The sequence below is a fragment of the Scophthalmus maximus genome, chromosome 2 (genome assembly GCF_022379125.1).
Source record: "Scophthalmus maximus strain ysfricsl-2021 chromosome 2, ASM2237912v1, whole genome shotgun sequence".
In the NCBI taxonomy this organism is placed as follows: domain Eukaryota; kingdom Metazoa; phylum Chordata; class Actinopteri; order Pleuronectiformes; family Scophthalmidae; genus Scophthalmus; species Scophthalmus maximus.
In genome coordinates this window covers 14,366,540-14,385,083 of record NC_061516.1, presented here as the reverse complement: position 1 = coordinate 14,385,083, position 18,544 = coordinate 14,366,540, and the positions used below count along the sequence as shown (strand labels likewise).

General features: G+C 41.1%; 1 protein-coding gene across 3 annotated transcripts; it reads right to left on the bottom strand.

Annotated features, from left to right (window-relative positions):
- Window positions 1-2,701: 2,701 nt before the first annotated feature.
- On the bottom strand, window positions 2,702-17,744 carry nlgn3b (neuroligin 3b). Of its 3 annotated transcripts, none has more exons than XM_035624771.2 (7): window positions 17,614-17,744; window positions 13,490-14,164; window positions 11,454-11,513; window positions 10,394-10,543; window positions 9,393-9,578; window positions 6,752-7,541; window positions 2,702-4,751 (listed from the first exon to the last, which is right to left on the bottom strand). In XM_035624771.2, the coding sequence occupies exons 2-7, from the start codon at window positions 13,968-13,970 to the stop codon at window positions 3,953-3,955; spliced, it is 2,466 nt and encodes an 821-aa protein (XP_035480664.1). In that variant the 5' UTR covers window positions 13,971-14,164; window positions 17,614-17,744; the 3' UTR covers window positions 2,702-3,952. The 3 variants fall into 3 exon arrangements, with proteins under 3 accessions (XP_035480664.1, XP_035480663.1, XP_035480665.1); XM_035624770.2 differs by lacking the exon at window positions 17,614-17,744 and adding an exon at window positions 17,229-17,568; XM_035624772.2 differs by lacking the exons at window positions 11,454-11,513; window positions 17,614-17,744 and adding an exon at window positions 17,229-17,568.
- Between the last annotated feature and the right edge of the window lie 800 nt (window positions 17,745-18,544).

Genomic DNA, 18,544 nt, shown 5'->3' with positions numbered 1-18,544 from the left:
AAACAAGTGGACATAACTACATAGACTATATTGCATTACATTTAAATGAAATGCTAACATTATTTGTAACCGACCACTCTCAAGTTACCATTACTAACCCCCGAGTTTATTTTGGGACCAACACAACACTCTGTGGACTAATCTATTGTAAGTAGAGTAGTAATTAGTATGTAGCGAGGATTAATACGAATAACACGAATAATACTTTCAAGTTGAAAGTGAAGAGCGCAGAGGAATGATGCCTTTGTGTGTGTGTGTGTGTGTGTGTGTGTGTGAGAGAGAGAGAGAGAGAGGGGGAGGGGGAGGGGCAGTTAGCTTCTGTATGGAATATGAAGGTATATAATGGTTGGAAGCCTTACTTATGAGATGTAAATAAGCAATAATGTTGACAATGAAATGACAGGGTGAGGAAGGAGGACAAGTAAGTGGCAGCTTAGTTGACGAGAAAAGAGGATTTATGAATAAACAATATTCCCCAAAACCGGATGCAGATGGTGGTCAGGGATGTGAGCAGCTCAGGTAATGAATTAATGGGCAACGACTAACACTCTTTGGTTAATGCATGAAGTGATTTTGAACAAATACATTACTCTGAGCTTTTAGCTAAGTTGACAATTCTACTAGGATGCATATATTAAAATGTATTTAGCATTATCAGATGGAAAATGGTACTTAAACCATTATGGTACATATAAACCATGGACAGCATGTGTGTATAGATATGATTGCACTATATGTGACTGTGCATGGAATATGTATATGTGATATGGCACAGTGATCTGTGAGGCATTTTTATAACTCGCCAATATTTGTGCTCTAAATGTGGTAAATTGCATGTGTTGATACAAGGGAGGAGGACGTCCTTTAACAATAATTGCACCATCCTCTACCCCTGATATGGTAATTTGTGTTACGTTATCTTGTGGCAAAAACAAACAAACACCCATCAAACAAACAAACAACAGAGCTCTTGGAGGACAAACACATGTCAGGCTCGGTCAGGAATTAATTCAGTGGCAAGTGCCGAGTGCCTAGAGTATTTGTTTTACTGCATGATTTAGGAAGGACGGCCTGAGCGCTTCTCCGACCGGGTGTTTACTTGCTTGCTTGTTTGATTGTTTTTCATGATGATCTCAGACTCATGGTGGCTGCATGGTTTAAACCATGGGGATCTGCAACCAGCCACTGGCTTTCTACATTTTCAAAGTTAAACCACCAATCTACAGGAGGAGCAGAGCAACGGCAGTCAGAAGGACATTAAGGAAAGACTGGAAATGACATTGACACACAATGGCGTTTGGATAGTCATGTCTTTCTCATCACACCATACATTAATTTGACCTATAGGGTACATTAACCAGTGTCACATGACTACTTTGTGTATGTCTGATAACATTATCAGGTTCAGACTACAACATATCAACCCAATATTGACCCCAACCCAAATTCACCATCATCTGATCGCATGTCATACAGGACTAGTATCAATACTGCTACTTGGATACCTCCTAATTTATATTGCCAGAAATTCTTTACCTTCTTTTAAAACTGGCCACGACTCGTTGTGTGATGCTGACCAACAGCAGCAAAGCGCTCTCTAACGTGCACACTTGCAAACGTGGCAAAGTGAACTAATCATGATGTTGTTGATGGTGCCAGGTGGAGCTGTTTAACAGACGAAAGGTTCGTGCCTTGTTGATGTTTCTTTCTTTCTTTATGACTTTTCCAAACACAAGACAGCCACTGTCACAACGCCATTGTTTCTTAACATTTTTTCTTTTTCACTGGCACCTACTTCCTGATCGCATCGTATAGGTTGTTAAAGTTGACTAGCTGTGATTGTTCAGGGACCAACGTGTGGTCTGTCAGGTCTCATAGCCAAGCAATGACAAGAATTGAATCTGAATTGAAAAGCTTTACTGTTACAACTACCAGCTGATCTTACATCAATCATTTCTGTTAAATCCAGTAACTACAGAACAAGATCCGCCAACTAATCCACATTCACACTAATCTTAGAAAAACTGTTTTGAACTATTATGCAGCTTTTAAATGGAATGAATTACAAACCCACTTCAAACTGAACAGTCTCATTTCACTTGGAGAATTCAAACAGTTATTATAAAAACACTTCACTGAATCCTGCAACTGCTTTTAGTTTTCCCTTCTTGTGTTGTTGCTCTTGTCGTATGTAATTTGTGTCTTTAGTTACTGTAAATGTTAATTGTTCTCAGGCCTCTCTTGAAAGAAAGATTTTTAATCTCAGTGACTTTGCCTGATTAAATAAAGATTAAATAAACACATAATATTTGTAAAAGGAAGAATGTGTGAATGATGTTTTTCAAAAGCTAAAAATTATTTAACTCTGAGCCTAAACCAAACCTGATCATTTCGATCCCAAAATTAACTAAACTTGATTCTTAGAGTGGCCATGGACATAGAAAAAGAGATGTTGATGAACCAGAGAACTGACGGTTAACAGAGGTCTACTAAGCTAAATTTTTTTAACTGACTTTTTTGTTTTCAGGCTTGTAGTGTTTAGCCCAAACCGATTCATCAAATTTCGTGCAGCTTCCTCTGGAGCCCCAAAATCTTCTTAGATCTTTTTCATATGTTTAGTTTCACATATTTGGCAACACCTTTTACACCTGCATTATCCATCTACAATGTGATTGAATCCCACTTTTTGACAAGACGCGAATTAATTCGAAAAATCTTTTAATTGTTGTCTCATTTAGATTAAACAACATTATGATACTGTAGGTTCGAAGAAATCAAATCTCAAAGCTTGCTGTCGATCATGTCCATTCAGTTAAGGATGACCCCTGATTATATCTTGTTATGCACGGGGTCCAAATCACAATCTTTAAGTTTCATAAAACTCCTTTTTAAATGTGAATACTTGAGTTGGTATACATACAGTTACAATGTAATTACAGTTATCTTTCTGAAGACCTTACAGTATTCATAAACAACCGACAAATAAAATGTTGTTCTAAGTTTATTCTGTACAAACAAGCCAAGCCAAAAGAACCATGAGTTGGATAGAGTAGGAAAACACATTTTAAGCAATTCTCTTTTCATAGTGAAACACTAGCTATAGTCCTACAATGTATTAAGCAAAAATTATGGACACGTGAAACAAAAATATAGCAAGGATACTCAAGTTGACTACAATAGATTACACAACACTACATATGCAAAACTGAATGGTTAATTTCAAACAATTCCCAATTTACATTTCTATAACACGCTTGTCAACACGCACGCAGGCAGGCAGGCACGCACACACACACACACACACACACACACACACACAGGTGCTATGTTTTGCACTATACCAGATAGAAATACTGTGGATAAACGGGATATTTTTTTACCATGTGCGACCAGTAAAGTGTCAATCAATTGTTGTAATGAATCCACAGTAATTTCTTATGTGAGTGCGTTACAAGGCATTTTAAAGTAATTACAATAAAAATACATTTTTCGTAATAAGCAATGTACCATGAGAAATATGTATAAAATAGCTCGATAATAGTAATAATAATACTGCTTTTCGCCTTTTCCCAGATCTCATCTCTGTCCACCACGAGTTATAATGTCACTTTGTTCCACAAGATCAAAATAGATATCACAGAGTAAGAAAAAGCTTCCCATACAAATCCAACTGTATAAACTTTATACTAAGTTCTTGCTAGGTAAAGTTCCAAAAAAGCCAAAGTGGAAAATGAAATGCACTTTTTGACTGCCTTTTTAAAATGAGTATTATAAAATGACTCTGCAGTTATAATTCCTATTATGAGAGAGCAAAGGCAGGATGTTGGCGGTTTAACACCGTCGGAAAAGACAGAACGAACATATTCAACCCTATTTTACCTACACATCCTAAATACTGCTTTACATTTCCATATTTTGAGTGTCGCATTTCTCATCTCCATCTCCAGCCAGGCTATACCCGTGTGGTAGAGTGGGTGCTGGGCAGGCCTGCAGAGCTGTAACCAGCTGGGAAGGTGCTGTATGGACTCATGTTGGAGAGGCCCATCAGGGAGTTGGGGATCATGGTGATGTTGTTCGGGGTCATCAGAGGGATGTCGTCAGGGGAGCGGTGCTGGGTAAGGGAGTAGTCCAAACTTGGCGAGACGTGAAGAGGATTGTGAAGGGCCTCACATTGGTTCCTTTGCTGGGACGACAGGGTCTCGTCTATTGTGTTGGTGTGACTCACGTTGTTGCCTTTGCTGTCACGCTGGGGACTGGGCTGTTGGGACGTGTCCTGTCGACTGCGCTTGTCTTTGCGATAGTACAAAGCGGCGAAAGCCAGGACGTTGAGGAACAGCAGTGATGCCCCTACAGCAATAGTGACGCTCAGCTCTGTGGAGTAATCTCTTGGGTTGGGCATGATCAGAGGACCCATCTCCCTCCCTCCTTCGCCGTCACTGTGGGCAGTGGAGACAGGAGGCCGCCCGGTGCTGCCGGCCCTCTTGCCGTTGGACTGAGTAGGATCCAGTGGGGTGACCTTGGTGGTGGTGGAGGAGTAATGGAACATGTCATGGAGGTTGTAGAGATGGGGTACCAGGTGTTTCCAGAAGGCCACCTTGGTGGCACGGTAGTGATCACGGATACGCGGCTTTAGGCCAATGTGCAAGTACAGCTGATCGTAGGGGTCATACTTAGACCAGGCAACCTCCTCAAAGCGGTTGGCCTTGGTGTGGATGAACTTGGTATCCTGGGGTACAGGCTTGTTAGGATCCCTATGGACACATCACAGAAAACTTGGGTTGTAAAAAAAACAACAACAAACTCAAAGACAATCAATACTTGTTGAAAAACTATCAGCAGAATCACATTGCGATGATGTGGTCTTATCAAGTTATCGAAGCAGAAACGTTGGTGTCCAAATTAATCATTCAGAACAAGCTAATAAAATGAACATATGGTATTTGCCATGTTGAAATGTATACTGTTGTCAGAAAATGGCTGCATTAATGTTTTGGTAATGATTTTAACAACATTGCCCATTTTGTATAAACTCAATCTTCCATCCATCATTATCTATAATGATTTACTGTGGGAGGAAGCCGATGTACCCGAAGAGAACCCCACGCATACGGGGAGAACATGCGAACTCCACACAGTTTGAATCCAGAACCTTCTTGCGGTGAGAAAGCGCTAACCACTACACCACCATTCGGCCCTAAACTCAATTTCCCCATTACAAATGCATAGGGAGAGGAGAAGAAATTTAAGGAGGTCAACACAATGTAATATCATCCTCTCTCCCCAAGGGCTCCTCCTTACCCTACGCACTGACACAACAGCCAACAATGACCTGTGCCGTGCTCCCTCCTGCTGCGAGGATCACCATGCACAAAGACATTGCAGCTTTGCATCAAATATGGAGGAAGACTCCAGCAGGGCAGCAGTGGAGTCCTCCACAACAGAGAATCTCATGTACATATCGCTTATCTTCAAAAACACACAGCACATCTTTGTCGCCGTATGACAAATTATGTTAAAAGAAAGAGAGCTGTAGAGTTTTTACTCAGTTGCACTCTCGGCAGGGCAGTTTTCCAGCGCTGAGTCAGTGTTAGTGTAATATCAGTTCAACATGAGACCATAGTTTGTCATTCATTATAAACTCTCATTTGTTGAAAACCTTGAAAACATTATCAAGATTTTAAAAAGTCTTCTTTTGTTGTTCAAATATAATAACCCATAGATAGATACACAGAAGAGAGATTTTTGTCTCTATAAAACTGAAATAAAATGCTAAATAGCCAGAAGGAAAGAAATCTCCACTGTGAGAGCCTCTTAAATGAAGATCTAGTAACAGTGTATGAATATTGTGTATTGAAAGCAAACATTGGTATACAATATATTCTACACATGATTTATTTCTATACTGATTATTTGGACCAACCCCACTTGAATTCTCAACTGACAGTAAAGTTGGGTTAGGTTTATGAAGTACATCTCAAATGCCTTTTCAAACCGTCTCTTTAGCGTAACCTTTTTGTTTAACAGCGAGGAACTGCTTTAAACATTTATGTGAATTAAGCTGTAAATTTTAAGATCCATCACCTTGAGAATGTCTGCCCAGCGTGATGAAAGCCACACGCAGCGTTTTCACAGAGGCTAAACACAACACTGACTATAAAGTAGAGATAACTTGGCATTTCAAAAGAAACTGCTTTCCAATAAACAGAAGACAACTGTGTTTCCTGCAGTTACAGTGGATCATAACAAGATTCTGTTAGCGTTTGGTACTGAGCACTAATTTTTGTCAAAAGAACAGGTGTTCGAAATTAAGCATTTATATTTTTACGTATGTGATGTCATCAAATGAGTTGGAGCAAGGGGAAGCACACCTAACCTAGAGTTAACCTGCATGTACACCTTTGATCTTTGTCAAGGAATTCATACTAATTAGCAAAAGCTTCACTTCTCATGTGCGAGTTCTTGTGAACTAACAAAGGAGGGAAGGGGATAAGGCTAGAAGACATGGAAGTGGGAGCTCAGGCTGTGCTTCATTAGGAGGACCTACTTAAGGCTGAATCCTGCAGTCCTTTAATCAGGGCGATAAAGGAAGGGTAAATGTAGACAGAAGTTTAACACCAATCAGGTCTGCAGAAGTAGGGCCACGTTTGTTACACTCTGACCATTTCAAAGCCAAGATTTGAATGCAAAATGAGCTGCTGAATGTGATTCTAATGAGCACATTGATGTTAATGTGTGATTTGCTTTTACTCACCCACTCTTGGCAAAGTTGGTCCAATAAGTCATAACCACAGCGCTGAGCATGATGTCATTCCGGGAGAAGTTACAGGGGAAAAGGTCAGTTGGGCCCACCATGGGGATGCCAAACACGTAGGGCACCTCATCTCCATGTGCTGAGTCTGACCACACAGGCTTCATGAGGCTCTGGCAGTGGTGGTAGAAGGCGTAGAAGTATGTTGGCGAGCCGTAGCGGGCGTGTAGGTCGGCCGTCACCACTGAGGGCTCAACCCATTGGTGGTCAGTGAACAGAGCCACCAGGGTCTTCCTCCTGGTCTCCGGGTTGTCCTTGTCAGCCCAATCTGTGTACATGAATTTAATTGTCTCCCTCAGTGTGTCCTTTCCTTCCGGGTAACCGTACAAACTGTCCACAAAGTCTGACACAGCAAAGTCAAAGTCACTGCCAGACACGCCGTCCTCCATGTCCATCACGTTCTCCACGAAGCGCAGTCCCTCTCCCTGATTAACCCCCAGCATGATATCGTAGTTAAGGAACTCGCCCTGCTCCATCAGGATCTCAGGGTCGTCCGGGATGACATCTCCATCAATGACAGGGCCGAAAGCCACGCGGTATCGGGCAGACTGGATGTCTTGCTCCACCAGCTCCTTAGCACTCTTCTTCTGCAGGCAGGAGACCATGTCCACGGTGTCGAGCACGTTGCAGCCGACCCTCTCGGCCAACATGCGGGCGTACTTGACTGGCTGGTAGTTGACAGCCCAGCTGGACAAGGCTGAGCCACTCTGGATGATGGCTCTGTGGAACAAACCTTGTGGAACACAAAATTCAGAACAAAAAGACACAGGACAAAGGCCCAGAGAAGAGTGGTTACTACTTTATCACCAAATCATCATAATTATGAATATTCTGAACTGCAAACACATCATTCACTTTACACTCACTGCTATTAACTATTACATTGAAGGTCTGTCTTTCCACATAAAATGTAGGCAAAAGCAAACAAGGCTACATGTGAATTACTAGCCAGGGAGATAAAGAACAGGCCAGATAGTTGAGCCTTGCTAATGAGAAGCAGCTCAGTTACTGTAAGCAGCTGGTAGAAGAAATGAATTGGTAATGGGATGTTGATCACTTCTATTGTTATTATAATGATGAAAAAAGGAAAAACAAATACTTGCTTTTCTCTGTTGATCCTCTAATTTGTTTGATGTGGTGTCATTGCTATATGCAGATGAGGGTGAAGTAATGATCATTTTTTTCTGTGCAGGCGTAGGATCCAATATACCAGTTACTGACAGGAGTACAGTAATTGTGGAATAGCTAATGCTGTGTGTCTAACAAGCTACATCGCTTACACATAGACCACTGATGCGAACTGTGCAGGGGGCGGGGGGGGGGGGGGGGGGGGGGGGGGGGATACGCAGTAACCCCGATCCTTCACTGTTGATACAGTCAACATGCCGCTCTGTTGGATTTTGTTTTTATGCATTGTGTCACCTCTGTCCCTGGGGATTTGTGTCTAAACCTAAAAACGAAACGTGATATGTATCAACTCAATGATACTCTGCTGAGGTTGAGGCATTGCAGTCGTGGGGGGGGGCTTTCTCCCTCCTTTGCTGTCATTTGTTTCATATTTTTTAAGGGAAGCAGCTAGCTAGTCTACCTCTAAGACAACTGAAGATCTTTGTGCACTCGCTGCAGCCGAGCTAGAGCATTAAATGCAAACCTCACAAAGGACGGTTGCCGCAGCCTCCCCGGCATTGACAGAAACACACTATTTCTGCCCTTCTTGCGATTGTGTCCATCATCAATAGGAGGACCAAGGCAATAATACTACAAAGATAAGAGGCACAGCTCCTAGTGGGCCACCTTGATTGAAATATAAACATTTGATTATTGCAAGGAGCTTTGCATAAGTGTTCAGCAAATGGTTTTTCAATATTTTTTTCCATTTAAACCTTACACAGCAGATGGGGGGAAAAAATTAAATGTTCAATTCAATAAAGTGTAATTCAATTAAATTTTTACAGAAAACGTCTGAAGCATTTGTCTGGTCCTACTTCATCCTCACGCCAACATATAGCCTTTGGTAGAACAGTGTACTAATTAAAGGTTATAGGGAAGATCAACACACCAAAATCAATGGTAATATTGATATTTTTTAGATAAAATTTTACCAGACAGAGCAGGGAGATAAATAAGTGTTAAAAAAAAACGTAGTGACATTAACAGGACGGATATTAATCAGTGGGAATGGTTAAAACTTAGAGACACAGGTGAACGTGATGACATGCTGAAAACTTTATAATGCCAGTAGGCTTCTTTAAGAGCTTCACATTTTAAGAGGCAAAGCTTTTAGGCTGATTAGATTGAGTACAGGGGAACAAAAGCAATCACTTACTAAACGAATACTCCTTTTACCCTATTCCCATATCATAACACTTCATCTCTTTAGAGCTGAACTTGAAACAAAGAACAAAATTCCAAAATGATTAAAAATGATTGATGAAAAAGTAACATTGACATTTCCCAGATAAAGATGGAATCTTATGGACGTTGACATTGCTTTTACATTGCTGCATTTTAATATACTACTTTCATTAATTACTAGTGTCGAAGATAACTACAATGGTAAATTGTTTACAATGGTTTTTTTTACCCTCTGAGTGGTGGGACAATGTTAGCAGACTGACGCAGGATGCACCGATCCCAGATCCAAAGACTGTGATGCGGCCTGGGTCTCCTCCAAAGTAACCAATGTTCTTACTGATCCAGCGAAGAGCTTGAATCTGGTCCAGGAGTCCATAGTTTCCTTTTGCTGCCTGGTCCCCAGTACTGAGGAAGCCTGAAGTACAGAGAGAGCTGAAATACTGATCTACAGTGTAATCCACTGCTTTGATCTAAAGTTGTAGCCCAGCAGGGCAGCTGAACAAACTGACATAGTTTCCCCTCAGGTGCAAATATGCATCAGCTCCCCCCCACAGTGTCTCGAGTACTTTACCCAACTCCTTGTAAAAGCCCGCCAAGCAGGGAATGCCCTTCCCTGCGAGTGATCAGGGCTCTGCTCATCAAATCTGAATGCTTTCCTCACAAACGTGACTCAAGAACATTTGGCGTGCATTAATAAATAAATCTTTCCATTCACTATTTCTTTAAACTAATTTCATAAAATCCCACAGAGGTCACCATTGCTCTTACACTTGATGCTATTACTTACTGCCTTGTCTCATCTAAACAACGCACTGTTTTGAATGTTAAGCACGGGGAAACAAAACACTCTTTGCCTTGTGAATGCCGCAACCCTCCATACTGTATATAAATCATTTTTCTTTCAAAAATGGCAAAGGCTGATAATGTTGTACAGATGAGATAATCTAAATATAGATTGTGCTTTCTGAAAGGACAAGGATTTACCTTGCTTTTCCTCTGAGGACAACATTGCAAATCAAGCATGCTATGATACCAATATAGCAGTAACCTTAAATGTCTTATACTGCTTCACATTTTTCTGTCCTTTCTCTACCTCTCTTTTGGGTTAGTAACAGCAACATAAGTGGAAATTAATGACCATTATTACACTTTATTCTACCACATTAAACTGGGCTAAATACCCAATTTCAAACACCATTAAAAGTTACCGCACAGAAACGTTGTAATCACCTAATATTCCAATTCGGTAGTTGAGCGTGACGACAACGACATTCCCATAACTGGCCAGCACACTGCCGTCCATCATGTTCCCAGTGCCTTCCATATAGGAGCCTCCGTGGATGTAGACCATCACAGGTCGGGCTTCAGAGTCCCTTATATCTGCAACATCAACACACACACACACACACACACACACACACACATGCTGAGCAAACAACTGCAGAAGCAACAGTAATGAAATCGAGAATTAATGAAGCACTGTTACTAAAACTTTATATCCCAACTGTTCAGCATGAGGTATGGGCAAAGACTGCTCAGAAAAGATGCTTAGAAGCAGTGGTAGGCCTGTGGTTGGGAGGCTGTAATGACATTCAGAAAAATGCATGGTAAATACACTCTGACAAGGGGTTTGTGAATAAAATGGTCAAATGTAATTACCGACAGTTTCAGAGGGCATGTAAGCACTCTGAACAGCACTCATGTGCTCTGTACAATATCTGAACTTCTCTGGATTAGAGAGAAGGAAAATTGTTTATTTAACTTGTTATTTGATCTCTGATAAGAAAATTCTGTCACGGCCATTTTTTCACAATTCAATATATAAAAAGCACACGCATAGAAAATATGTTTTAAATGTGTAGACTTGACTCCGTGAGCTGTTGTTATCTTCTACCACAACCTTAAATATAAACAGTGGGTTCTTTTGGGCTATAGAAATAGAAAATCTATGTTTCATGTTTTCAGACCAATTTGTTGTATAATGACTAGCTTTAAAATGGACTATGAGACAGATAAGTAGATAATGCAATCTCTGGATCAATGTACGTGGCAGCAGAGCTGTGGCACTTACTGAAAGTATTGCAACAGTGCTCAATTCAGGACATTGATGTGCAGTAACAGGAAAAGTATGTAATCAGAAATTAGATAGCATTCTTATAATTCCACTCAAAATACAAGACCTCCCCCCAAGGTCCTTTTGGAAAGTAAAAACTAAGAATTGTGAGATCTTCTTCCACCACACTCAAACTAAAAGAATCCATGCAGCAAGACTTTGAGCTCTCGAAAATACCTTCAGATATATGAGTCTCGACATGTGAGAAAGCCGCCCCCTTTTTCTTGTGTTGGCTCCCTGGGATTCACATGAGAAAAAAAAAAGATAAAGAATTCAAAATAGCATGGTTGACTGTGCGTTCAATTTAATTTACAGTCCAGTCAAACTGACAGAATCAGGAGAAAAGGGATCCATAAATTATAGGCAAAAAGAAGTTATCCCATATACAGTATGTTGCAATTTTCCCTGCAACTGTTTTCTGAATAGATGTAGAATCAAATAACCAAATGCTCATTCTTTCTTATATGTATGTACACCAGGGCTGAACAATATGCAAAGAAAAAAAATCATATTGCAATTATTTTGACAGATACTGCAAATGCTATGAGTCACGGTTCTAGTCGGAATGGTTTTGCTGGTCATTTTCACAGAAAAAATATAAAGATGATGATGTTATTTTTGCTGGGGTTTGTACCAAACAAGCATTGTTTAGCCCTAATGTGCACATTCACAGGCACATACACTGTTACATTTGAATGGTTGATTATCTGCATCGTTATTCTGACGCAGATGCCTCTGTTTTGACTTGAGTAATACATCGTTCTTGGTCCAATTAAATTCTCTGTACAAGTATATATTTACACAAACTGCCAAGTCAATTCTTCAGGTAAACCAAGGCAGGGTAATTTACCGAAGATATGAGGTACATGGTTAATAAATGAATAATAAGATATGAATAAGCTCTGACTTGGGTGGGGTATCAAGTCACAAAAATAAATATTAAATAGTGAGAGATTCAGAGACACTCTTTGATTTGATGTTGCAAAAAATTTGATGTTGCAAAAAAACCCACTGGAAATAAGCAATAGTGAACACGGCAAAGGTTTCACATCAGTGTCAAATGCCTGAGCTGTTTTTCAAATAAACAATGACAAAGTCTGAAGAAATAAAAAATATATATTTGGAACCAATTCATTAAGTTAGGTCTTCTGAAATATGAATGCAAATGTGACATTTAATTAACCTGTGAGTGTGTGTGTGTGTGTGTGTGTGTGTGTGTGTGTGTGTGTGTGTGTGTGTGTGTGCCAGGTGACAAGGGCCTTTAGGCAGCACTGAGACGAGGGACTTTATAAAACGTGGGCTGCACCATTTTGGACAGCCACCTCTCGAGCAGGCTGTTTATCTGTTGTTGCTATGCTACCATAGAAAAGCCATCGAGAGTGGCGCCTTACATACACAAGCTGAACACGGTTAAACCCTGAATGCTAAATGTTTTGTATTACACTGAATGCCAGAGAGGATGGCAATATATTCCCAGGAACCATGTTCAAGTTTCTCAAGTTACCCAATTGAGAGAAGATACAGCAAAACTGTTGTATTGCATTGTTCTGCTAATCTACAGATACACAGCTAACACACAAAAAATGCTTGCTCGGTGTGAAAGATGCAAAAATAGGAAAAGGATTCAGCCAGTGATAGACAGTTGACTTCTATACCTCACTAATTGGCCGACAACCGACACACTGCAGCGAATGATTTAAACATAGTCTCTTTTTTCCCCCACAAACATGGAAATGTGGCACTCCTAGCTTCACTAGGAATCCTAAGTAATTCTTCATGATTGACGTTGATGCCCTGAGGTGACAGCCCATTATGCTTGGCTCATCATTTAAAAAGCTGAAAATTATTGCTTATTTTAGGTGGACCAATACTTGAACAACTCCTTGCCTCAGCAATATGTTACTGGATTTCTATTAGTGAGAAAACAGGCACATTAGAACATACATATATTTATAACTAAATAAATAATAACTAATTCCCTGCTTATCAATGGGAACAACATCGCTATTTCAAATGGAATATGATTGTGAATATGTGAATCCACAATGATGTTTGCTTTGGATGGTAAATCAGCCCTTGGTGGCAGCAATGGCATGAGCAGTGATCACACACAAACATGCTAAATGATGATCACAGGACAATATCAGGGCCACGATATTAGTGACCAGTGGACAGGAAAAGTCATTGCTGTCCATTTTACCACACCAACTCACCATCCTCCGTCGGAGCGTAGATGTTTAGATATAAACAGTCCTCGCTCTGATCCTGAATGTACGTGGCTACTGTGTCCAGGTTGTAAGTAAACCATATGGGCATCATGATCTCTGGCACGGTGTTGTGGATGTTCTGAGGGCACACGGGCATGAAGTGGGTCGCATTCTTGATACCTGACCAAGAGGAGGGCTGATCTGGGGGCATGAAACGCTTCTCACCCACGGGTGGAGCAGCATAGGGGACCCCTAGATACTGATCGACGGGCCTGAGCACCTCGCTGGGCACGGGAACCCTGAGGCCTCTTAATTTGCCAAACTGGGTGGTGACTGTCGGGTAGAATTTCTGGCTTGTTGCCTTGGTGAATGACCAGCAGGAACATAATATCCACCAAAGAAGAGCACAGTGGGTGATGGTTACAGTCCCTTGCTGGTGTAGTAGGTGTGCAGGCAACAGATGGTCTCTAAACGTAGCCAGCCACATGGTCCTGGCAAGACAGTGCCCTTTGCACCACACAAACGCACACTGGAATGTCTGCTCAGTCCCGCTGTACCGACCCTGTCAGACAGACATCACTCACTGCGCCTCTGACGCCGACGACGGTTGTCAAATCCAAATACACGTCAGTCAGGTATGCACCACCTCCACTTCCACTTCACATTGCAGTGCACACAGATCTGAAAACAACAACAAGAACAACAAAAGATTATCAGTGAAACATTAAAACAACTGACAAAAGTTTGATACAAGAACATCATCTAAATATCCGTTTGCCACATCCACAGTAACACCTTAATTATAATAACCTTTTGGAACAAAGTGCTGGCATAAAAGAGTAAAATGTGTGCTTTTACATCTACAAATCACTGAATGCTGATCTCTGTGTATCAGTGGAGGAGGCGATGGGAGGAATCTGAAAAAACAAACCCATCTGCTGTGATGTTGGAGTGATGCTGTGAAAGCATCTCAAGATAAAAGGTGTTAATCGCCCCTTCTCTTATGTTAAAGCAACAACGTGAACAGCAGAGACAAACCTTTAATATATCTTCGAGAGTGATTAAAAATACACACTTACTGGGACAGACATTTCTGATTTCACAGTGATGTTTCAGTGTTTAATTGTGTTTCAAAAACACCAAATATCCCTGATCACAGGATGAGGAATGTTTTTTTTCTGTCTCACATCCAAGGAACTGACTTGAAGGTGTATAATGGAATGTTGAACATCCCCAGAACAAACATGTCTGATGGGTCCACACCATAGCACCAAACCCTCCCCATAAAGCAGAGTAACTGCAGGTTAACTGAAAGACTTGAGGCAGACTTATGGGCAGCAATGGACCATTTGAGTTTTGTATCAGAGGGGAAGGATCCTCTAATGGAAGCCATAAATGAATCCCCATTTTTCTTATTTCTAAGTTGAAGAATGCCTTGACCTTGCATCTGTTAGTCATTTCTGAAATATTGGACTGCTTGATTCAAAGATACGAATGTTTGCTTTACATTCACATTAACTAGTTTCTGGTTCATCACCGTGCATGCTTCTTCCATCAACTTTAATCCAAAATGCATCCCCTCGTCTCAGTCTTCGCAGTGCAGGACAGCAGTGAGTTCAATATGCTCAACACAAGGTTCTCATTGACTCGTCAGTTAACAAAGAAAAAAAAACAACCTTGTTAACCTAATCCAATTTATTGATGACTACTACCTCGAGCATTGTGTAAGACCGCAGCTAAACATCTCTCTTTCAATCGGCTGAACCTATCTGCTGAGACAGGAGACGATAACTGCCTTCGAGTTTGAGAAACTAATAGGCTTTTCTCTTTCCTTGCAACATGTTGGTTACCCTAGCAGGAACGTAATCACAAATGAAGGCAGCTCATTCCCTGATTCACAGATGCAGCACATTGCCTGCTATGGACATGATTACGCTTTGTCAATTTCTGAAAAATTAGACATATCAGAAAGACAATATTTGGAATAGTAATATATCAGAGGTTCATTTGAGAAATAGTGTACATTTCTGCCCAAGGCCAGCTTTGTCAGTATTAATTAACACTTCCCCAAAGCCTAAAAAAGGACAAGACTTGTTCCATCTCCATCTGTTATGTGACAATGACGTACAGCACCCAAGACAACAAAATGGAAAAGAAGGAAAACCTAATTTTTTATTGAATTTTTTTGTGGGGTGAGGCACATCCTCTGGTTTGGAATTGACACTGATAATAAATCATTCAGATTCCATTTGGAGGCAAAACTGGCATCACCAGTCCGACTTGGTTAGTTAAAAATAAAAAATGAGACATTGCTGGGGCTGCTGTAGATCAAAGCGATAATATCAATTCTTAAAATAAGCTGCATTTCATTTTAAATTACACATGGATTCATGATTTAAGCATCAATACATTAGCTTATGAGCATATTTGTGCAATTTTGCCCCAGTTCAAACATCTAATTTCATTTACTGGAACAAAGCTGAGGTACAGTGTCTTAAAGGGTATGCCTGATAAACAATGTTTCATTTTCTTTTACTGATTCTACTGCAGACATGAGGTAGCTGAATACTGCCTTTAACTGCAGAGTCTTCTTTTTCCAACTTATGGTCTGTGATGGGACAGATGTGGATAAAAGCTTTATGGCTTATACCAAATGGGCCATGTAATAAAACTGAGCCATCACTCAGTCAAGTTTGATACACTGCAAGTTCTGGGCAGTTCAGACAGGCAATACACCTGGCAACAGAAAAGAAAAGAAACATAGAGTAATTTTCCTTATTTTTTCGGCCAGTTACATGGCTGCAATAATTCAACAGCTGAGTAATATGTTCAAAAGAGACATTGTTAAATAACAATAAGATACAATTGTATCAGACAACTCTGCACCAGAAAGATGTTTATGCATCACAGTGGTGGTTATAGGGTCTCCATGGGTTTCCTGGACCCAAATACTTCCATTGCCATTTGACTGACTTGATCCCACTTACAGACCTATTAGAATGATTGCTATAATCATGTTTCACTCCCACCGTTCCTATCTCTACACCTACATCATTGACAGGCACACAATTCAAAACCAATTCAGCAGTAATAAAAATCTCATAGGACAACACTATCGATTAGGTTCTGGTGGCCCGGGGCCCTCCACATGAGAGCATTTTGAAGAGGGAGCCTATAGTGTGTCAGACATGCTGGGCTCCCAATGCCCTTGTAATTCGACTGGCGCGGATCAAACCCGTTTTAGTGGATTCGGACCCCCCCCCCCCCCCCCCCCCCCCCCCCCCCCACACACACACGCACACAATTTTGCTGTGCACTAGAGGGGAGGTGAGATTGGTGCAATGACTACCCTTATAGAAAACATGCAGGTAGTAATCAACAAAACGACCACCGCTTTATAAATGAATGCAAGGATCCAGAGGCATGGAGAAAACCAAGACACAGCCCAGATTGCATCGACAAACTGCTGTAGTGCGTGTGTGTGTGTGTGTGTGTGTGTGGATGCGCGCTGCCTCGCGTTGTGACTGGGAAGCTTGTTTAATCTAGGACGGTGCAATATTTGATAAAATAGGGAAAAAAATACAGGCGAACCAAAAGATGTTCCATCGTGATATATGCTCTGACCAGATCAATCACCTGCAATGGATCCAAATAGCCCAGATGCCAGTGATCAATCTCAACAAAGATTCGTCCCACAGATTAAAAAAAAAAAAAAAACCCACCCAGAATCATTAGGTTAACTCACCTGCTTTTACAGAATCTGACACGCGCTGCATGTCGAGATTTCCTCCATACCATACCCGTCCGTTTCGCATGAAGACAATGGTCCTGTGTGTGAAAGATCCTCCCGGTCTCGGTATCAAACACCCAGATCTTTACGCGTATCTCCTGCTTCGCACAGACCGTGTGCTTTGCGCATTCACGACGCCAAGGTCAGGAGCGCCAACGGTTTAATGGAGCGCCCACCATAGAGATTTCTCTACGGCGCCCACTGCCAGCGCGTTACTAGGCAACCACCGGGATACGCCAGTGTATTAGATCCACCATCCAACAACCGACGACCGACCAAATCCCAAATTTAGAAACCATTAAGAACCCACCTTTACCTTGGACGGCGCTCGTGTACTCACATGCTTCACGCTCCGGATGAACCCATCTGCCTCTGACCGGATAGAAAAACAGTGTCCATTCAAGAAATGTGCAGACCTGCGTGGAGAGAAGATGTGCGTTTCGAGTACATTACATTTCACCTAAGCCTGTTGGCGAATTCTGACAACCGTGGTAAAATAGGGTTTGATAAGAAAATGCCAGAATAAAATGCAAACCCTCGCCCAATATGAGTTCCCCTTTGCGTGGTAATACATTTTGAAATTTGATTCCGCTTTCTCATCTGAATTTACTGATGGAAAAAAGATCCCTGCAATGACAATCAATGACTGGATGAGCAGTGCTGTGACCACAGGTGGCATGAAATTAGTCCAGGATTTAAAATACGTAAAATACTACTGATACTAGTTGGATGGATGCATTTATTCTAAGCTTTTTTTTCATTTGAGTATTTGTTTAGTGAATGTACTGCTTGCTAATTTTAAGTCTAGGTAAAATGAAAATATGACTGCGTTCATCCTGTCCACTATCTTCTACAGTATGAGGCGTTATACATGCAGACAGCTGCTGACAGAGCAAACATTTTTCCCACATATGCTTTTTCTGTAATGCCCAGTGGCCATAGCTGGGACGCTGTGCTTTGTGCATGTATATGCCTATAGAGCAGAGGGATTGTCTTTGCAGCCCTTCAGAGATATGCTTCCTATAGTGATGTCGGTTTCAAGCTGGGTTAACAAAGCAATGACTTATTTTAACAGAAAAAAAAGAGCTTCTATTTAATATTTGTTAAACAAGGAGGGCAGCATTTAAATGTTTTCTCAGAAGCAATTGAGAGGTGAATGTCAGATGCAGTTTGGGTCATAAATAAATGGTCATTATTCCGTCTTGTATAAAAGATGATTGTGGTATAGATCCACAAACACTAAATCATGTTTTTTGGTGAGGAGACCAGTT